The sequence below is a fragment of the Trifolium pratense genome, linkage group LG4 (genome assembly GCF_020283565.1).
Source record: "Trifolium pratense cultivar HEN17-A07 linkage group LG4, ARS_RC_1.1, whole genome shotgun sequence".
Classification (NCBI taxonomy): Eukaryota; Viridiplantae; Streptophyta; class Magnoliopsida; order Fabales; family Fabaceae; genus Trifolium; species Trifolium pratense.
This window is the reverse complement of record NC_060062.1, coordinates 11,894,110-11,916,408: the sequence shown is the minus strand read 5'-3', so window position 1 is coordinate 11,916,408 and position 22,299 is coordinate 11,894,110. Positions and strand designations below refer to the sequence as shown.

The 22,299-nt window shown below is 32.6% G+C and overlaps 3 protein-coding genes across 3 annotated transcripts; 2 read left to right on the top strand and 1 right to left on the bottom strand.

Moving 5' to 3' along the window:
• Positions 1–1,286: 1,286 nt before the first annotated feature.
• LOC123923785 lies at positions 1,287–4,731 on the bottom strand. Its single transcript, XM_045976518.1, has 5 exons — positions 4,632–4,731; positions 4,331–4,493; positions 2,864–2,957; positions 2,036–2,235; positions 1,287–1,741 (listed from the first exon to the last, which is right to left on the bottom strand). Exons 1-5 carry the CDS (start codon positions 4,689–4,691, stop codon positions 1,626–1,628), a joined length of 633 nt encoding a protein of 210 aa, XP_045832474.1. The 5' UTR covers positions 4,692–4,731; the 3' UTR covers positions 1,287–1,625.
• A 1,066-nt stretch (positions 4,732–5,797) lies between these two features.
• On the top strand, positions 5,798–7,365 carry LOC123923740 (transcription initiation factor TFIID subunit 11-like). Its single transcript, XM_045976462.1, has 4 exons — positions 5,798–6,089; positions 6,188–6,275; positions 6,681–6,780; positions 6,937–7,365. The coding sequence occupies exons 1-4, from the start codon at positions 5,863–5,865 to the stop codon at positions 7,065–7,067; spliced, it is 546 nt and encodes a 181-aa protein (XP_045832418.1). The 5' UTR covers positions 5,798–5,862; the 3' UTR covers positions 7,068–7,365.
• Positions 7,366–12,485: 5,120 nt separating this feature from the next.
• Positions 12,486–21,625, top strand: LOC123881535. The gene is made up of 15 exons (XM_045930244.1): positions 12,486–12,723; positions 12,970–13,047; positions 14,349–14,398; positions 14,498–14,551; positions 14,738–14,790; positions 15,479–15,551; positions 15,844–15,905; positions 16,650–16,718; positions 17,709–17,814; positions 18,747–18,811; positions 19,055–19,155; positions 19,564–19,659; positions 20,217–20,284; positions 20,428–20,473; positions 21,227–21,625. Exons 1-15 carry the CDS (start codon positions 12,610–12,612, stop codon positions 21,305–21,307), a joined length of 1,116 nt encoding a protein of 371 aa, XP_045786200.1. The 5' UTR covers positions 12,486–12,609; the 3' UTR covers positions 21,308–21,625.
• The last annotated feature ends 674 nt before the right edge of the window (positions 21,626–22,299 follow it).

The following is a 22,299-nucleotide window of genomic DNA, read 5'->3' as shown; positions in this document are numbered from 1 at the left end:
TCTCCCTATTCAGATCCTCAAACAGGACAATTCTCACAAGAATCACCTTTACAGATCAAATTAACATCCCTAATTAGCATCAAGACAGCCAAATATCCATATAATGATTTTGATGAATGAATGAATTCATTTATATACATCAACCAATTGGTTGGTACTGGTCTATATTAAACCGAAGACGAAGCAATGCAAGAAACCGTACATTATATGGGTCCTCCCAAACTGGAATGGATAGTGACACTACATATATTGCGTATAGTGGCAATAAGAAAGATTGTGGAAGTAACGAAGCAAGACCCCTACCAAAAATGAGCACTTTTGTCCCATTGAGAATTAGAAAATGAAATGAGAGAGCCTTTTTATAGGTACGAACGATGTTAAAACACTTCCTTCAGTTCCTTGTTTGTCGTTTATATCATAGTACATATTCAAAATAAGCAAATGAAATTAAGTATAGCTGTAGTTTGACTGACCATAATCTATATGACCAGTGGCCACACATGTGAGACAGCCTAGTCTCTGAATCATCAACTGTGTAACCAAAGCTGCATCATCTCAAAAGAGCTTGTTGCTTGGATTGGAATGCTCATTCTTATTCACATATACTTCCACGAAGAAGAGAAAATTTAGTAGCAATTATTGACTAGAAAAACTTAACTTTTTCTTAGGGACCCAGTTGCAGTTCTTTACACCTGTGGAACAATGTAGCAACAGTATATGCAACCAGCAAGCTCCTTCATCCAATGAAAACCATAAGTTTTTGGTATTGATCTTATAAAATTGACATGTAAAATGTGAGATATCTATCTTTGTAAAATCCTATTAGAAGTTAAATATGTCAGTATCACAATTATGAACAATAGAACAAGAAAGACTATAGCAGACTTGTTTTGGAAGTTGGCAAGATCTATTTGAATCGATTAATCTTTAAAATTGCTTAAACTGTTGAACCAATTTCTGTTTTTGGTCCATTTCTATTACAAATTTGTGTACATAATCACAAATATTATACTATAAATAATGTTTAACCAATCATTGCTAATTAGATCTTCGTTGACAAATTAACAATAACGAGGTCACAATCTTAGATGTTGTAACAATCATCATGATATAATTTAAATGTTATTTTTATGAATTGAGGATGTAATTTATATTTTGAAGTTCATCTTTTTTTTTTTTTTTTGAAGGATAAGTTCATCTGTTATAAGTTAGTTTGTCAGCTATCCAATATTGTTTGCCAAATATAGCCTTAAAAGTTTCTTAATGTAATTTTTCCTATGCTTTGCCTTTCCTTTGGCTTGCACCTGGGACTTTGTGAAACCAACATTTACTAGCTAGTCACGATTCTTCATGTACTACGGAACTGGTCAAATTTAATTTCACAGGGATGAATATGACACATGATATGATATTTATAACTATGCTAAATATTTACAACTATGCTAATTAGTCATCAACCAAAAGGACTACCTCTCTTTCATTTTTTGTCAATCTTACAACTTTACCAGAACATGAGAACTACAACACACTGATCACTGCTTGGTTTTTTCTAGCATCATTTTCAAATAACTTTCAATCTTAATTAATGACCAAATTTGGAAAGGAATTTGTTTAAAGAAAGGAATTTACAGTAGATTATCACTGGTCCCAATTGCTGAAAACAGTGTAATCTTTAGTTCATTGATATCTTTAAGTAATATCTCATTCTCCCACTTCTTGCTCTGGATCTCAACTTCTAATGCTGCAGATAGGAAAAGTTAGGCTACAGCATTAACTTTAATCCCTATAATAATATGTTAATTCTTAGCCTATGTTTGGTATCGTGGTGGATACCTCAGAATCACGGTAATCCACTGTGATTTCCTAAAAGCTACACACTGTAGCTTCTCCAAAATCACGATGAGTCACCGCGATTTTGGCATACTCGTGATACCAAACATACAATTAGTTTGGTTTGGTGGATCAAATCAATAATATAAACCAACACTTAGCATGAAAAACTTACTTCCTTGTATAAATATGTACAGATTATTACCTGAGTTTGAATTATGAAGATCTTCAAGAATTTCCTCTACAAATGCCAATACTGAATTTTTCAAAACAGAATTCTTCTCATCCAAAAGTTGAATTTCATTTTCAAGTGAATATTTCTCGGACAACAAAGTCCTCACTTTACAATTTTCTTTATTGTCAATTTCTCTTTGAAATTCTAGGCAGTGTGCTGTAAATTCTTCCCTGCATGGAAACAAATCAATTGGTCATCAAATTAAGATGCAACATTGCAATGTTACACAAGGGCACATTAATTCATGCTATTTAGTCGGCTATACTATGAAGCACGGACACTACTCAGATTCAGCATATCTCGGTGTCCGACATGCATCAGTGTCGGACACAAACACGACACCGACACTTATGCTTACATTGAATTATGTCATTTTCTCAAACTATTATTGGTGTCGACGTGTCAGTGTCCGTGTCGTGTCCGGTATTCGTGTCTGGGTCCGTGCATAGGCTATAGGTTCTTAGAAGATATTCTCAGACTATATTACTAGATCTTATATTAATTGTAGATATACATCCATACCACATGTGAATGCCCAGTTAAAGTTTCTGTCATCCCAATTTTTGGAAGTACTATAACATAATGCATAAACTATACTATATGATATGGCAAATTTCAATCCAAACAAAAAGTTCAAAATTGATATTTCTTCTCACAGTACAGTATTGTTTTCTTTTTAGCTGTGATGGAGCCCAAATAATAATTAGCATTTGCAAATTTTAACTTGTAGTGAAGTCCAAAACAAAATAGACTTCAATAACTACATATATCTACGGATTATAAAAAATCTTTCAGTACCGTTTTTCGTCCATTCTATTAACCATTTCATCCCGCTTGATTTTTAGACAGCATATCTCTTTCTCCAAAGTATTCACTGATGCCCTGAAATCAGCTAAAAAATGAAGGAGGAAAAATTAATACAGCACCCTAGGAAAACAGAAAAAATAAAAATGGCTACCAAACAATTAATTGTTCAATAAGGTAGGTTCAGAATTTCTTTTTTATAACCATGTTACAAGTGTACAGACTACAAATGGTTCACCGACGTTTTGTAGGGGCTGATCTGTATCGGGGAACATATTAGACGCACAAGTCCTCAACCAGGTTTTCTGGATATACTAATTTCAAAATCAAAATTTTGAGACATTTTCAGATTTTGCTAACCAAATTGGTAATAAAACATATACATATAGGAAGGCTTGAGAGAAACATATACATACATATAGGAAGACATTTTCAAACATACAGTAATGTTAAAAAAAAATATAAACTTAACAGAGGTAAAGGTAAAAGTCACAGAGAGGAAAAAAAAGTAAAGAAAAGCCTATGCTATTTTTATTTTTTTGGTACAAAAGAGGGGCAAAGCCCCAAAGCCTATGCTATTTATTGGTAATAAAACTTAAACACAAATACATATATGAAGGAAACAGGACAAGTTAAAAAAATGCCTATTTATTTCATTCTAATGTCCAATAAGAAGTGAAGGGCTTACAATCCAAAAAAATTAAGAAGTAAAGGAATGATACTGATAGCTAGGTAGGTATGTGCTCCAATTAATTCATTTTTTATCAATAAAGAAGAAGAATATGTGCAATCTAGCTAACTTGGTGTCCTTAAAAAAGAAACTTTTCAAGCAATATGTCGCGGCCAAAGTTTTAAATCACAATCACGACATAATCGACAATATTACATAGAATAGTTGTTAAATAAACTTCAAGTGTATTCACTACGCGATCGTAAAGACGTCAAAAATCTTGATATACCCATTGAAATTGCAGTCACCTACCCTTTTCTTAAAACCAAGCAAATCTGTTTGCTTCTTAATATTCAAAAAATTGGCAAAAACAAATTTTCAGTAATAACATCTACAATTTTTACACATTCATATTAAATTATTGTTATTATTATATTTTTGAATTCAAGTTTTAATCTGTTATAAAATGAAAAGTGCTTCACACTAGTAATAGGTACCCCAAGAATAAAACCTAAGAAATTAACACTAATTAGAAAATAATTGATTAATTTAACCGATCTAATTGTTGGTTCACAGTACTGTTCAACATGCATATAATTATTTACACGGACTTATTCATTGTTCAATCAGGAATTTCAATTGTTAATCAGAAAAACTGATCTAAAACTAATCGAATATTTCTATAAACACGCCGATTAATTAACAGATCAGAACAATCAATGATACTACCAAATACATCTAATCTGATATATCGAAATGAAGGGAGCTAGAGCGAAGGGAATAATTCTAACCGGCGACAGTTACATATCCAACAGTTTCGAACTGCAAAACGCCACTGGTTCTGATCAATTCAGCTTCCTTTATCTCAAAATGGCTCTCCATCTCTTCGCATTTGACGATACTGTTTTCGATCTCGCGTGTGATCTGAATATGAGCCTCAATTTCTTCATTGACCTAACAATCATGATTATCAATAATAATAATAATAATAATAATAATAATAATAATAATAATAATAATAATAATAATAATAATAATCAGATGATGAAAAAATGAATGAAAATAAAGAAATTAAGATCGAAGAATAGGTACCTGATCGAGCATTTCCTTGAGAGATGAAATGTGAGAGAGAATCGCTCCAGAATCTTCCATTGCGCTATGTTGATGTGATGTGTTACCCAATGCAACAACCGCCACATTTCAACGATTCAGTTTCGTGTTTCCCGCGCTTCAATATTTCTTTTGTTTTTCTATTTTACTTTTTTTTTTTTTTTATCTTTCTTTAGGCCCAGTCTCTCAAAAGCTTTTGGGCTGTTTAGGCCTTTCTATAGTAAGTTGAGTGAATTCTTCTTTTTTTTTTTCTTTGAAATTAAAAGTAAAAAATAACAAATATTGAAAATTAATGTAGAATCCACACAAATATTTATTAATATATCCAAAAATTAATATAAAAGAGAAAAAAATTGCAACGAACTAACAAAACAAACCCACACACCACTAAGTTTGGTCTAGTGGTGTGCGATTTAGATAGTATGCATGAGGTTTTATGTTCAATCTTCATTGTTAAAATTTTTTATTTTTTAAAACAAACAAACTTAATTCATATAATTAATTAATAAATGTTCAATACATAAAGAAATAATTTCAAATCTATGAAAACTAGCCCAAACTTTGGCCGCCCTAGCAAGAGTATGAACAACCAAATTCGCTTGTCTCCTAACAAACTTAACCTCAAAGTTTATATTAGAAGATGACACAAGAAGAATAATGTCATTAATAATTAGAAGATGTCATTGTTAATGATTTAATATTGTAAAAAAAAAATTTAAAAAAAAAACCAACAAACTCACCAAAATCAATTTTTCTATTTATATGTTTGTACTTTAAAGAAGTTTTTTATAAGACTATAGATTACTTATTATATTTATATAATATTTTAAATTAAAAACAACTTATATAGTAGTGACATGATAGTTGTCATACTATTGTTAGGTCTTGTTTTCAAAATATCAAAATACTTATGTAGCGGACATTCCAAAAAATATCATACCTTTATAACGTCCGTTATTTAAGTAACGGACGATATTTTTCAAAAAAATTTATTTTTATAACATCCGTTACTAAAATAGTAGGAGGGTAGTCGATAATAGTTAAGTTGGATCAATATAGACTATTTATTTAGTCTGGTCCTCCGAGGCCCATTTGACAGCTATATAAATAAGCCACCCACTACACAAACCTATATAAGCGAGCAAGAATTTCCCTTTCACTTCTAACTTTCCAACAAAATCAATCAATCTATCTATCTCTGCGTTTTCAAAGAATGAAGCAATCAAAGGATCCATTCGAATCACCACCGGAATCCCCAATTCAAACCGATTCAGATACAGAGGACCCAAGTTCCAATTCCTTGATTTCCCAACTAAGTAACACGAGGACTACCATAATCACTAAGAATAATAAAGATGAACAAGAAGAAGAAAAAGATGATATGGACATTTATTTCGCCATGTTTCCTGCTGATGTTCCTCCCAAAATTGCTAAGATGCAGTTAGTTACTACTAGTATCTTCATTCTTTTCTTCTTTTCATGTCATGATTTTCAATATCATATCATAAACCCTAATTTCTTTTTTTGTTAATACTCAGTTCTATTGTTTCACAATTCACTGATCAACAAATGAGAAGATATGAGTCCTTTCGTAGGGCTAAATTCACGAAAGCTCAAATGACTCGGGTATGCATTTCTTTTAAATTAAACAAGGGAAAAAACAGTATCGGTTGTTTTGTCGCGGACATTTTTGCTGTAACAGAAAATTTTTAAAACCTTGGTTGCCTCCCGGGGTAGTCAGCATCAAACACGGAAATTGACACGTCAACACCAATATCATACATAAAGTCAATGTAGTCACATGTGTCGGTCTGGTGCAGGTGTCGGACACTGACACATGTTAACACCAAATACGCCTTCAATGTGTCGGTGTTACACAAGCCAACATTTTAAGGCCACGAATCCTTACACAAAACTCTTTTGAGATTGCAGATTGCCATTTTTACATTTCAGTTTGCACTAATAATTTACATTATAGTATGATAAGATTGCTCACCAGTTGCCTCTTCTCTTTTGATTGCCTCAAAGCAGTTAGTAGCAAGTATAAATGGGACCAATACAGTCCCTGAGCTAATTTCACTTGCAGTATCAGTGATTACAAAAATGTTTGTGGGTGAAGTTGTGGAAACAGGTATGTTTGTTTTTAGTTTTCCTTTACAAGCTTGACATGCTTTCTTTTAATATAAATTGGAAATAGAAAAATGTAAATACTCCTGCGCATATAGTGTTTCCAAGGTGATTAATGTTGGTGTATTGTTTCCATTAATCGAAGCTACTATCTTTGCAGCTAGAATAATTATGGAAGAGAGGAGGGAATCTGGGCCAATCCGGCCAAGTCATTTGAGAGAAGCACATAGACGACTAAAGCTTGAAGGAAAAGCCTTTAAGAGAACAGTCCCGAGGAGGCTCTTTCGGTAATGGTCCGAATTATGATTTTATTTGGATCATATCATTGATTTGCAACAGTCACTTGCAGGCAGGAAAAGTCTTTGATCCCGGTGTCCGGCTTATCCAATTACTTGGAATGAGTTACTCGATGTTGGTTGGTAAAACGAGAAAGTTTCTCCATTCTTATAAATATAAAATGTGAAAGTACTTCAGAAAATCTTTTCTTTCTATAGTAGTGTCAAATATCAATATCCAATTCCTCCATCAACTTGTAATCCTAGCAAGTTCTTACAAACAGAAAATTCGAGCATACACTGACATATTTTAGATTTTATGTTGAACTTTGCTATTTGGTGTTTTTCAAAGGAAGATATCACTGTGCAAGGATTTCAAAGGAATGGTTCCTTATATTTATAATACACATTACATAAAAAGAAGTAATTCGTCGTAATGTTGCTTCTAAAGTAGTTAGATGCGTGCTAATCAGTTTATGGCTTATAGATGAATCAACTGGAAATAGTAATTCCTAGACTTGTAAATTCAATTTTGTTACATACGCAAGTTGAACAATTGCACAGAATTTTCAGCTTGGCATGTTTAAATCGTTTGATCTCAGCAGTCGCACTCAACTTATAACTCAATTAATCATTGTTAAAATTCTCTCCTGCATTAAGAAACTGGAATACTTGATTGTAGGCCTCCTGATAGCATATTCAACTGCACTTCTCTTTTAAGTATTGCTTTCAATTTCAACAATTTTGCTGGCACAATCCCATCAAACATAGGGAATATAATTGTCATTACACAGATTGTAGGATTTGAGAATAGCTTGACTGGGTTGGGAACTTTCCAATATTATTATAGACAAAAACAGTTATCAGGTGTAATGCCTCAGAGTCAGAGATATTGCAAACCTCAAAAATTTAGATTATCTTGCATTGTGTTAAATATTCATATACTGTAATAATAAACCTTAGTACAATGATTGGTGTGCAATGTGTGTGAGTGTTGTAATTTGTAAACTCTGGAGTATCAAGTTCGATTCTAGTCATGAAAAAAATAGTACATGATTTTCTTTTTTGACAAAGTACATGGTTGGTTACTTATGATAGTTTATGCATTTTATATCATTAGGTGTTTAGTTTTTTTCCTTCTCATATGTGTGTGTCATCTTTTTTATTATCAATCTTGGAAATGCTTCACCTTAGAATTGCTTGGTAATACTTCTCCTTATATTTTTTTCCTTCCAATTATTACAATCATATGTTCATCGCACTTCTTCTTTTAAATTGATCCTTCAAGAATGCCATACAACGTAAAAAGAGAAGTGCGCTGAAAATATGGTTGTAATAATTGGTTAATGGTTATGGTTATGTGTGGTTATGGTTATGGTTATGAATTAAAATAGAGTCTAATAGTGCACAATGTCATGCATGTTGGTTCTGTGGTAACAAATTATTTTCAATAAATTAATTTTATAAAATTGATCTAACTTAAAATATTGAGCTGAATGTAAAATAATTTATGTTTGATGCATTTCCATAAAAAAGTGAGTTGAAAGTAAATTTTGGTCTATAAATTATGGGTCGACTAAAAAATGGAACCAAGCATAGGTGTCATCATTTAACTAACTATAATCTAATATAATTGGTTCACATCAAACCAAGGAATAAGTACAATTGGTTCACATCAAACCAAGGAATAAGTACAAGTAGAAAGGTTTCAAGTGAGTTTAATTTAGTGGCATTGCATTATGGATACTTTTATTTTTGAGCTTATACAAAATAAATTACGCAAATAAATAAGTTTTTGGCTAAATTGCATTTTTGGCCCTCTATGTTTTAGAAACTTGCAATTTTGACCCACTATGTTTCAAAATAGCAGTTTTAGCCCCCTATCTTTACTCCGTTTTGCAAAAGGTCAATTTTAACCAAGTCAATGCTGATGTGGCAAGTCACTTAAGTCAATGCTATTGATTGTTTTGCATAGGAAGATGATCTACGACGGCAGTTTTTATGCTCCAAAAGTGTTAATATGCTTTTACTCTTCCTTTTCTTATTTTTTTTTTCAAATAATAAGTGACAAAAAATTGATGTGGCAACTGAGCCACTTAAGTGACTTGTCACATCAGTGTTGACTTGGTCAAAATTGACCTTTTGCAAAAGGGGTTAAAGTTAGAGGTCAAAAGTGCTATTTTGAAATATAGGGGGCCAAAATCGCAACTTTCTGAAACTCAAGGTGCTAAAAGCGCAATTTAGCCTAAGTTTTTATGTTAATTCATAAGTTCTAACTAATAAAAATTATATTTTTATAAGCTATTTTTTTTCATAAACTATCTTTACAAAAGTTGTATTTTTTTTATTGGTCCCCTTAGACTTAACTTAATTGACAGTGACATTGTAATATGTGTGCAGGAGTTGGAGTTCGAACCCCAGACACTCCAATTATTCACAAGTGGATTATTTATCCACCTACTTATTTGAAAAATAAATAAATCCTTAAAGATACTTTTTTTGGTAAAATTAAAGATACTTTTGTATCACATAAAGCTATTCCATTTCCATATCTCTATTCTTTTTTTTGAAGACAACAAGTTCATATCATTTCATTAATCAATAAGTGTTCAATACAATTTGGTTTGTCAACCAATATTTGGGGACTAGCTACACATGTGGCCGCTTTAGCTAAACTATGAGCAACCTCATTTGCTTGCCTCCTAATAAACTCAACACTAGAGTTAACATAAAAAGCATTGAAAAGTCTTCTACAATGTGAGATGATTTCTCCAAACTCAGTAACATCATGATTATTTGATTGAAAACCATCTATCACCAACTTCGAGTCAAGTTCAAAATCCACCGGTCCTAAATTTAATTCATGAACCCAAGATAGCGCTGACAAGAAGCCAAGAGCTTCGCCGACACGAACATCACAAATTGGAGAGAATTGATCAAGCTTCGCTAACACATAAGCGACTTTCTCATCTCGAATATAAACACCTATCCCAACTCTATTATTATGCGATGAAAAAGAGGCATCAATATTACATTTCACTCGCCCATTGCCCGACTTGGTCCATTTAATCTCAGTAGTCGTACACTGCCCCATCACATCAGGTCTAGCCTGCTGCACAGCGCACCAATCATTAATCAAGGCAGCAGCTCGTGAAAAGACAAAGTTTTGTGCGTCAATCACATTGTTCCAAATACGGTTGTTCCTTTGCTTCCAAATAATCCAAATAACACATGCCATGAGTGAAGCATCCTCATTAGAGAGTTGTTGCAGCAAATCAAAGATTAAATTTGACGCTGCATAATTATTATGCAGTGCTGCTATAATTTTATTTCCAAAACTGCACATACTCCAAACATTTTTGCTACTCGAACAATCAAAGAAAACGTGGCGGCTGTCTTCATCATGATCATTGCAAAGAGAACATACAGTTGTGCAATTCACACCTCTACTCCGAAGGTTTACACGAGTTGGGACACACCGACGACAAATACGCCATAACAGATTTCTAACTCGCGGCGGAGCTTTTAACTACCAAATCAAATTCCAAGTGCCGTCCATCTTAAGATGAGATGTATCTAATAGTTCTTGCACACACAAGCGATATGCACTTCTAACTGAGTACACACCGTTTTTCTCCATGCGCCAAATACGTTTGTCCTCCACCACATAATCGAACAAAGGAGTGTGTAAAACTTTATCTATACCACTAGAATCAAGTAGAGTAGTGAGAAGAGGAAGATTCCAACCCTTTGTTTCAGGAAGAATCACATCTGCCACCACTAAATGACCTGCTAAAGACACTTCAGTTTGCTGCAGCTGCAAAGACGATGCATCAAATAACCAATTTTCATTAAGTAGTGGAATATTATTGCCATTTCCAATCGTCCATCGACTACCTGCTCTAAGTAAAAATTTGGAGTTACAAATACTCCTCCAGACAAAACTAGTATTGTGACCCACCGTTGATTCAAAGAACTCACAACCGGGAAAATATTTTGCTTTATAGAGTTTAGAAATCAAAATATCCGGATTTGACATAATACGCCAACCTTGCTTTCCCAACAGTGCTAGATTAAAAGCAGTGAGGTTTTTGAAACCCATCCCGCCATCATTTTTATGCATGGAAAGTTTATCCCACGACATCCAATGGATACCTTTGTTTCGAGCTCCTGAGTGACCCCACCAAAAAGAGTTCATCATTTTTTCAATTTCATCACATAGGGAAGAAGGAATAGTAAAAATACTCATAAAATAAGTCGGAATTGACTGAAGGACTGATTTGATAAGAACTTCACGCCCCGCTTTTGACAGACTTTTACTACTCCAGGAAATAATTTTCTTCCACACTCTATCCTTAATAAAGCTGAAGATAGCTTTTTTACTTCTTCCAATCATGGATGACAACCCCAAGTATTTACCGGTACCGAGGACAGCATGAACCCCAAGACAATTAGCAATAGAATCTCGGACTCCTCCTAACACATTTCGGCTGCAGAAAATTTCAGATTTTTGAAAATTGATAGCTTGACCAGAAGCTGCCTCATAATTAAGTTGCTAAAATGTTTTTCATTGCCTCTGCTTCGTTATTACTAGCTCGGAAAAATAAGAAACAATCATCTGCAAATAAAAGATGAGAAATGATAGGCGCATTACGACAAATTTTGATGCCATGAATATCACCTCGAGCCTCTGCCTTTCTTATAAGAGCTGACAACCCTTCTGCACAAATAATGAAAAGATACGGGGAAAGCGGATCTCCTTGTTGAAGTCCTCTACTCGGTGTGATAGGCCCTGCTACATTATTATTCACAAGAATAGAATAATCAACTGATTCTACACACATCATAATCCACTTAATCCACTGAGTACAAAATCCCATCTTTTGCATAACTCCACGTAAATAGTCCCACTCAATTCTGTCATATGCTTTACTGATATCAAGTTTAAGTGCCACATCACCAATCTTACCTTTTGTCTTCGTTTTCATATAATGCACCACTTCTATGGCTACCATCGCATTATCTAAAATAGAACGATAGAGAACAAAAGCAGACTGGTTATTAGAAATGCACTTGCTCAAAATAGACTTCAACCTGTTTGCCAAAACTTTTGCTGCTAATTTATAGATGACATCAAAGCTGGTATAAGTCGCAATCTCAAAAAATACCACAAGTGGTCTATGTTTAATGATACTCTTTCATGTTTTTTTCTTATTTTGTTGGGGTGATTATCCATATTGTACGAGTGAGTAGGATTTTTGGCAACAATTTATTGAGCAGCCATAATACTTAATTATAATTAAGTATGATAATAAATTAAAATTATGATAATAATATCATTATTTATTTCTATTAATAGTATTATGATGATTCATAATTTTGTCCAATAGCCAATTTTTTTCCATAACAGTACTCATGATAACCAATTTTTCTCATAATTAGTCTTTCCAGTTGCGCAGAGATATCAGGTTTACCAAAAATAGTTTCTTCAGTAATTTATAGTATTGACTTACCGTACCGTGTAGTCTTGAAGTTCAAACCAAAATGGAGTCATTGGCATGTTGACCTTCTTCTCTCCATTCCCGCGCCCTCTTTCTCAAAACGCAGTCGTTCCCCGCCACACAATCACCATGTCCTACTCCACTGTTTCCATTCCCTTCTCTCACCTCCAAGTACTCTCTCTCTCTCTCTCTCTCTCTCTCTCTCTCTCTCTCTCTCTAGTGAAAACAACTCTCAACTCTCGATTGGATTCGTCTTGCATCTGTTTGATCATTTGTTTGAATGATTTTTTGTTTTGTTTAATACTTACTGATATATAATTGGTTTGATGTTTGACTATGGATATATACTTTATTTGTATTATTACTATATATAGTTTTTTATTATTGATTATATTGTTCTTAATTTTAATGTGACAGGATAAGAATCATGATTTGTCATTGAAGATTGAACAAGGGTTTGGACCTAATGGTTTAGGGATTCTATCTGTCACTGATGTATGTGAATATTTAATTTCATTTGTATTTTTTATTTTCAGTTTAATGGATATTCTCTGTCAGTCGTACTCGTAGGTGTAATCAAAATTCTGCAATGTCATATAATCAAAGTGGTGTATAGTGGGGTGATTTGACAGAATACATAGTTGCTATTTGGTGATAATGTAAAATTATTTTACACTATCAGCGTGTAATCCTATTTTGTCTTTTATTTTTGTTCAATTTATTACCGATGAAAGTTTAAGGAATATGGTCTATAAGTGTAAACTAATTTTACACTGACATCCAATAGAAATCAAACATTCCTCCATGTCATATAATTAAAGTGGGGTGATTTGGAGGAATACATGGTTGCTATTGGATGAAAGTGTAAAATTATTTTACACTGATAGAGTGTATCATATTTTCTCATAACAATGAGTTTAATGATTGAATTCATTTATTGGATAAGTTGCTGAGTAAGTTTAATGTTTAATTTTGTTAGTTGGTGTTTGAATGTAATTGTTAGTTGGTGTTTGCATGTAAAGTTGAATTAAGTCTGAATCTTAATCCAACTAAGGGCAGATCAAAATTAAACACCCGACCATAAACCAAGTTATCCGAAAGTCAAAATTGTAATGTGGTTGGTTTCAGGGGGATTTTCGGTACTAAATGAGGAAAAAACGGTTTAAGATGGCTTCATAAGAGTGGGCGGGCTCAGTTGCCCAAAATTAAATCCAGTGGTGCTTGAACACGCTCGATGCAAGTATTTAGAGAGTTTCAGTTGCCTCACATTGTTCAGTATTATATATGCGCTGAGTTGTCCCACTTCCATCAAGACTGCAAATGTTGTCTTCTCTAACTGTTGATTAAGCGGACTGGATGGAGATGGGTTCACGTTTGTTCTCTTTGGTTTGCTTTCGGTGGATGATTTTCTGACTGAATTTGACTGTAACTGATGTTCACCCCTATATCAAATTATGAAGAAAAGAGTCAAATGCATGACCCACAATTTTTGTTCAACCTCAAAGTAATAGCACAAACTTACGAAACACATAATATACTTTATTTTACCTTGTGAAGTCAAATGTAGTCGGTAATCATATTGAGGCTGAGACATGATCTTTTTTAGGGGAAAAGTTTCTCAGATTGAACTTACACCTTGTGCTAGTTTGTATAACGGCTTCTGTCATTAACTCTATCTTATCCTAAAAGTGGTGATTGTAGATATGTTATAAAACTTTAGAACTGGAAATTCATGTTTATTTTGAGCTGTATTACAATTTTTATTTTCATAATTACTTAATTGGAACTAATTATAGGTCCCAGGATATTCTTCGCTGCGCAAAAATCTTTTGCATCTCGCACCAAGGTAGGTGTTTTGATATGCTATTTCTACTTATAGTCCTAGTGCATTAGTTATTGATAACATTAGAACATTAGCAACACAAGTTGTTATTGTTGATGTCAGATTGGCAAATCTTCCTCAAGAAGTGAAGGATGATCTTGAAGATCCTAACAGTAGGTAACTTATCTTCTTTTTTTCCTTTTACTTTTTTTTTTTTAATTTAAAACTTCTTACTAATATATTTTCACTTCCACTTCATTCCATCATCCAAGTATTCAATTTTCTTTTTCCATCTGTCCAAATCCTTTAATAGTAGCATATTGCTAATGAATTCTGCTTCTTCTATTCACCATGAATTTGTAGATATAATATTGGTTGGAGTCATGGGAAAGAGAGACTTGAATCCGGCAAGCCTGGTAATTCTCTCATCTGTTGGATATAATGAATTCTATTGTGGTTTTTCTCAGGGCATCCTTAATTGGCTTCACATTAGATTTTGTTTATTGCTTCTCTCTTGTGTTTGTATCCATTTCTTTTTATTGGCTTTTTCCATTTTGGATATGCATATTTATTTGACAAAGTTGCTGCATTTTTAACTTCTTGTTTACATTGTATTTTGAATTTTTGGTTTAATAGGATGTCTTACTTTGCCCATTATCGAACTTTCCTTCTTTTCTCTTCGATAAAAATTGGTTTTCTGTTCACAAAAGAAAAATATCTTCAAGTAGTTTAAACAAGTTTCTAAATTGCATGTTTCAAAAGTAATTTGTGAGGAAGAGATCCCCATAGGACAGTCTTTGATGAGAATGGGTTAGTGTATTATTCCAGTCAAAGGTGTAACAGAACCATGTAAAACATAGTTATATAATGAATCTACATGGATTACACTTTTCTAAGAAGAAATATGCAATGGGTTGATAGCATAGACATGTTATATATGAAAGTACTTCAGCTATATACTATATATTACATTTAATTTGTATCTATTAATTTGGAAATGCTTATACTTTGCTGCATGGATGCATTTTGGAAAATCTGTTGGTTATCTACATTATTAGAGCCAGGCCGGTTTTATTTATCTACTTTTTTCTTCTCTGAGTGCAGATTTATTAAAAGGATCATTCTATGCCAATCCCATACTTGATACACCTACAACAGATAAATCATTGTTAAAACGGTAAAGTGGATGAGAACACATGATTTGGTATAAACTTTTTAGCTGTTTCTTACACCAGGTGTTTCTTTATAATGTATGGATATTCTAGAGAAATTCTTGCTATATCATAATTCAATCATTATTCTTTTAAATATACAACTTTCATGCAAGATATCACAGAATTCTACTGAGTTCACCTCTGTCTATAAGTTCTATTTCCATACCCTTTTAAACTTAGATGTTACTTTTTATTGTTATTTATATATGTTGCTTACTTTTTTTTTATCATAATTTATTTTGTATGAAACTGTAGGTACCCATCATATTGTGGATCAAATATATGGCCGAGAAGCACATTACCAGAACTTGAATTGGGTATGTCCTAAAGCCTAAATTGATTTTGCCTTTGTTGTGTTTATTTTCATATTTTTGGGGATATAGATTTCTGTCTGTATTATCGGTTTTCTTTCCTTGGGTTTTACATGAATGATCATGCAGATGATGATTGTAAGTCACAAATTGTTTAACTTGTGGTGCTATGCCTATACACATTCAGGCATGAATCAAACCATGCCGCTTGCTTTTGTATACCTGTTGTCAGTTTTTGTTGCTTTTTACATTTCAAGTATACAGAAGATAGTGAAAACATTACGCAGCTCTAACTTTACTTTTGAAAAAATATTCCACCTTTGCAGAGTAATAAAAAGTAATTATTATTGATAAAAGTAATTCCAGTTAATAAGTATACTTACTTATGATTAACCACTTTGAGTATCGTTAATCTATTCAAGTTTAGTGGTTGGATGTTCCTAACCTTAAAATATTTACTCAATGACTCCATATAGTTTTTTCATCTTTTATGGATAAACGGTTACTAGAAGTTCAATTTTATTTTTTTTAAAGTTGAGATCAAACAATGCTTCTGCTCTGTTGTTACATTGACTTATGGATTTTGAACTTAAATTTAGAAGGTTAAGTGCATGATGTTTATACAACTTCCAAATCATGTTAAATTTAGTTAACGGTAATAACTTGTCCCTAACTATTTGATCTTCATGTTTTGCCGGATGGTAACACGATTGGTTACATGTATACTGTTCTTTTGTTTTTGGCATGTAGCTTTCAAAGCACTTGGGAAGCTGATATTTGATGTTGGATTGATGGTGGCATATCACTGCGATCAATATGGTAAGGCAGTCATTGTTATTTGTTTGGCTTTAGACAAAGGCCTCTTTAACCGTGGCATTACTCTAGCTTTTTATTTCATACATGTTGTAACTTGTTGGAGGTGGAAAAACTATATTCCCCCAGGGACAATAATTTCCCTTCCTATTTTGAATTTTGAAACCTAATAAATTTCTTTGCAAATTGAAGTGGTGTTTCTTATATTGGCCCTGTTTTGTATAAAATAGCGGATAACTGATAAGGTAACTTATACCGAATGAGCTTATAGAGAATAACTTATAAGCTAGCTTTTAGCTTATAGTGAATAAGCTAGCTGATTGAATTTGTAGCGTTTGGTAAAATTAGCAGTTGAACTAGCTTATAAGTATGAAATGACAAAAAATATATGTTTAATTAATATTTAATTTTTTCAAGGGGTAAAATTTAAAGAAAAAACGATAAGCCATAAGCTCATAAGCTACTTAAAATAGCGTCTGAAAAATAAGCTATAAGCTCATAATGAAAAGACCGTTTACCAAACAGAGCTTTTAGCTTATAAGCTATAAGCTATAGCTTATTTGTCTTCCCAAACAGAGCCATTGTTAAGTCTCTAAATAGTTTTAGATGGATTAGGAATTAGAGTTTGGGGCTTCGGACTAGTGATTATTCTATCTCGAGAAAAGAATATCTGTTTTATATTTTACCCCAAAATATCTCATGTAAAATAAAAATGGAAACAGTAACCAATTAGTTTAATTAGTCACCTCAATGAATTTTGATTCCCTTTTCACCCTTTCCAATTGCTCCTTAAGCTAGGAATCATCTTTCAATTTTTTAACGTTGGCAAAGTTTTGAAATTTCAATACTTTCATCAAATTAAGGCCTGAGGCACCTTATATGACTGATGGTGCATTAAATCTTGGGAACGTTTTGTTGATTATCACGTTCCTTTACCTATTTTTCTGCTCATTTGTATTTCTGTTCTGATTAATTGTCGCATTCAAAACTTATCAGTATCCAAAGGAATGAAAGTTCATAAGGATGAAGGTCTGGAATCAATACTTAATCGCTCCCGCTGTCACAAAGGACGTTTGCTATATTATTTTCCTGCACAACAGGGGTAATTTTCTTTACAATGTCTCATATCTTATTGGAAGACTTTTATATTGATATCTGATGTAACCACCAAGGTTATGTTTGTTGATTTTCTAAAATATTGAGTAGAATCAATATGTGAAGTGTGAATATTGTCCACAAAATAAATGTGTTCACATTGCCAATGGGACTCTACTGATAGAGTTTAGTTTGATCTGTCTTTTCTTTGAATTTTTCAAGGTATAATACATTATTACTTTGTCAACTTAATTGAAAATTAATTAGTCAAAATTTCCCTCTTGTTTATTGATAACTAGAAAAACCCAACCCTTGATAATGGAGACTTATAGTTTCAATTTAACCTTTGCATTTAAATCATGTGAGTTTTTTTTGTTTTAATTTCATTAAAACATCTTTCGTTCTTGTTTTTAAAACTGAATTGATAATAATATGCGTTGGACATATGAATTAGATATTATAATCAGAATTTGACTATATGATTTATGGATAATGTTTTCTCTGCGTATCCGAAGTCCCAGTGCAAGATTGAGGCCTCTCAATTCACAATTACACCCAAACCTTAGTAGACTTGGGCCGGTGCCAATTGAGCTACAAGCTTGGTTGTTACTTTAAACATTTTCTATTCATATAAGCTGTAAAAGATATGAAATAACTATACGATGGTAGCCGAATAACAATTTCATTTTGGATAGAGGGTTAAAGGGAGAAATATTACTCGCACACGTAAAATAGTTTGATTTCATCAATTCCTTCACTTCTAGACTTGGTAATAGTCTCCGATCATAAATATTTTCAGTTCATTTCCAATGCTATTTAACTTATATTGTAGTTTTCAAGTTTATGTAATTATTATGCTTAAATAAAGAAAACAATTCTAGTTTATCCCTTTGTATATGACTGAAAATATATTAATAAATTAGATATGACTTGTTACAGAATCCCAGGTTCCAACTCCATGTCTTCTTGGTGTGGATGGCATACAGACAATGGTTCACTGACAGGTATTTAACATATGGTTATTTTTATTTAATATGGGCTCATTACAGAATCCTAGGTAGCAACTCCATCTCTTTCATTATATTTTGTTTCTATATAATGTTAACTTCTTAGACTCATATTCCTCTAGTCAAGTTGATTAGAGAACCACATGGATTTTAAAAATATAAACTGTTACTCAGAGCATTACTAACGAAGATCTTCACATTGTATCGTCTGTTCAATGTTGATTTCGATTACACATGTAGGTTTGACTTGTGGTATATTTACAAGAGATGGTGTAGAAATACCTTGCCCTGATAGTGCTGCTGGCCTTTATATTCGAACAAGAAATGATCAAATTGTGAAGGTACACACTCTTCTCCCGGTAATGCAAGTAACTGGGTAATATTTCTTCTTCTGGAAATGCAAAGTAACTGGGTGATATTGATATACACAACTGCAACATAAAAATATTTTGTTGGTTCATCTTTCTTTCAACTAGAAGAAGCTTTTTCTCCCTTTCAATAAACTTGTATTTGGAAGAATTTTAAAGTTGTTAAATAATGGTAAAATGATCCACTCTTTTTCAACAAAGCTATTAGGATAGAATTTGAAGCTTAGAATTTGAAAGCACTTGAAGCTTATAACTTGAAGCTGTCAGGATAAAGTTTGAAAGTATTTCATGGACCTGATACATTATTCCTAAATGGCGTGAATATTAAGCTTAGAATTTTAGTGAATTAACACAATGCATTCATTGTATTTTCCCTTATAGGTTGTGTTTGGAGCAGATGACATAGCTTACCAAATTGGTGAAACTGCTGAAATTCTTTCTGGAGGTATTCTTCGTGCAACACCACATTGTGTCCAGGTAATTTAAAAAACTTCAGAAAGTTGCATAAATTTTCTCTCCTTGTGATAGACTTGTAGCATTTTTTATTGTCATCCTGTTGAATTGTGTTCAGATATTCCTTCTCATTTTTTACTTTACATCATTGGTTTCTTGTATTCCACCATGCTTTGTATTCATGTCATGATTATATTTTAGTTTATTTTCCGACTTATAAAGTTTGATTTTTCAAATGTTTGAGTTTATTGACATATATAAATGAGCACTACTATTGATATTCACAAAAATTTGAGTAACAAACTGTTATTCACCAAAAATTGTAAATCGAGTACCCTTTTCCAGGGTGCTTGCTTTGCTGTTGGTGGTATTACAAACCATGTCCAATGCCAAAGCAACAAATAGTTGTTGTGGACTCAACGGATCAGATGTCACCCAAACTCACTATTTGTCACTCAGATTATAGCTTTACATTGCCTATATACTAGTTGATGATTTTTTCTTTGACTTTTTGTTGTGTTTCCTTTTCATTTTGGGTGCACATTTTTTGATATAAAATATGGATGATATGGTACTTTTAGGCTCCGAAAGGGGAGGAGTCTTCTGGTGTTGAGCGTTCGACATTTGCATTATTCATGCAACCTGATTGGTATGTTCTCTGAGATCAAATTAGCTGTTCCATTGCTTAAATTTTGTTGAGTTGTCTTCAATAGTAGAATTACGTGTAAGCTTGAGGTCAATGATGTATCTGAGCTCATCTTAATATTGTGCGTCAATAATTTTTCTTTCCAGGGATGAGAAACTCAGTTTTCCAGAGGAAGTTCATATTCATAAAGAGGTATGTACATTCCTGAAAGTCATAATTGTTCTTCACATTCAGCCATTACAGATTATTGATAAAAGATGGCATTGAAAAACAGAAAAAGAATGATTTCATAGCATATTAAAAAACTGAAGTTCTTTATATAGGGAATCTAGTTGATCAGTTCATAGCATTTCATGTTCCACTAAATATGTAGGGTTTCTGCAATACCTCTAAATTTTGTGGATGATGGGACCGATGAATGATTTCTGTTAAACTAAACAACTAGAAATCCATCACAAATATAGAATTCTGAAATTCATGAAGAATGAAGATAGCTTTCTACATAACATATTTTTCCGCATCTAGATTTTAGACTATACCTGCTACACCCGCATATTATTGACAGTTGTGTTATTTGAACTACAGAAATTAGACAATATTTGCGACAACAATCTAAGTGGTTAACTTAATTCAAATACGTCCCTAAAAAACTTAATTCAAATACGAGATTAATTACATTCAGTAGATGGTTAATAGATATACTAGTGTCAAACCTCATCAACCATAAATAAAGTTAGTTTGGTGGTTAATGAATTTTGACATCCGATATATCCATTAACTATCTATTGAACGCAATCAACCACCTATTTGAACCATATTAGCCACTTAAATAATTGTTGTAAAAGTTGTGTAAATTTGGTTGAACAAAAACCATTTCTCTATTATTAAATAGATATGCCATATTTCTAGTTTCTAGTCAATAATGGATTGATTTTTTTTTTCCAGATTATTCCATCAAATGCTTCCCTTACTTATGGAGAGTATTCGGAGATGGTGCTTGACAAATACTACGACAAAAAACAGTAATGTATACATCTTAGTCACTGATGTTGATTGTCAGTAAAAAACTATGTTTTTAGCATTTGTTTTTGTTTCATATCTATCTGTTTTATTTTTCTCTGGTTCTTTAACTCATGCTAATTTGCATGGCCTAAGGTGTTACTCTTTGTACTTTTCACTCTAGTCCATGTTAACTAACTGTTAATTCATGGAATAAAAATAAATATTCTTGTATCTCATGGAATAAAAATAAAACTTGAAGGCCAAGGAAGTCCATTTAAATTAGTTTCACTAGACGTTAAACTGTTGCATCGATAAAATAATGGAATGAAAGGAATTAGTTTATGTTATTTGTTCTCTAATGGGAATTAATACAATTAGATTAGATATCTTATTGATAAGTATCCCGTGCGACTTGTTCAAAAAAAAAAAAGTATCCCGTGCGATCTTCTAACATTCGTTTCTATTTAGATTTTAATAATTTTTTGATCTCCATAGTTTTCTCTGTTTGAAAGTTTGATCTCCGTTGTCAAGTTTCAGCTGATTGGACTAACGGAAGTGCGATAAGGACGCACCACTAGGGTTTGACATGACTCATTTAATAATGTGGAATGTGTTTCAGTATGAGTATATTTATGAGTTATTTTTTGAGAGTGAGAATGTCAAGACTACACAAGCATTTTATTTTTTTATTTTTATTTTTGGCTTTCACTACCAGTTTAATCTGGTTTGAGGAGTGGTTTTAGCTCTCTTCCGACCGCAGTTGTGAGGGTTTAACCGTGGTTCTCCCTACGAAGTTCAGCGTCAATCACCACTGAACCAACCGATGATTGGCACACGAGCATTTTATTTAAGAGAAAGGAGTAATTACTCTCAAAATCATCATACATTTATAAGTTGGATTCAATTTTTAATGCTATAAAAATCTGGATGTTACATTGTTTTGTTCCAATTCTCTCTTCGTTAAGGAATTTTTTTTCTAAAAAATTGCTTGAAGTAAACAATTATGGGTAAAAATT

Bases quoted from the DNA above. Each gene is read 5' to 3' on its own strand.
- LOC123923785 (XM_045976518.1), bottom strand. From the start codon at position 4,691: ATGGAAGATTCTGGAGCGATTCTCTCTCACATTTCATCTCTCAAGGAA. The intron at 2,236-2,863 runs GTACTGAAAGAT...GTTTCCATGCAG, and splicing joins AATAGAATGGACGAAAAACG to GGAAGAATTTACAGCACACT. The intron at 1,742-2,035 runs GTAATAATCTGT...TCCTATCTGCAG, and splicing joins TCTTCATAATTCAAACTCAG to CATTAGAAGTTGAGATCCAG.
- LOC123923740 (XM_045976462.1), top strand. From the start codon at position 5,863: ATGAAGCAATCAAAGGATCCATTCGAATCACCACCGGAATCCCCAATT. The intron at 6,090-6,187 runs GTTAGTTACTAC...GTTAATACTCAG, and splicing joins CCCAAAATTGCTAAGATGCA to TTCTATTGTTTCACAATTCA. The intron at 6,276-6,680 runs GTATGCATTTCT...GCCTCAAAGCAG, and splicing joins CGAAAGCTCAAATGACTCGG to TTAGTAGCAAGTATAAATGG.
- LOC123881535 (XM_045930244.1), top strand. From the start codon at position 12,610: ATGTTGACCTTCTTCTCTCCATTCCCGCGCCCTCTTTCTCAAAACGCA. The intron at 13,048-14,348 runs GTATGTGAATAT...AACTAATTATAG, and splicing joins GGATTCTATCTGTCACTGAT to GTCCCAGGATATTCTTCGCT. The intron at 20,285-20,427 runs GTATGTTCTCTG...TTTTCTTTCCAG, and splicing joins TTATTCATGCAACCTGATTG to GGATGAGAAACTCAGTTTTC.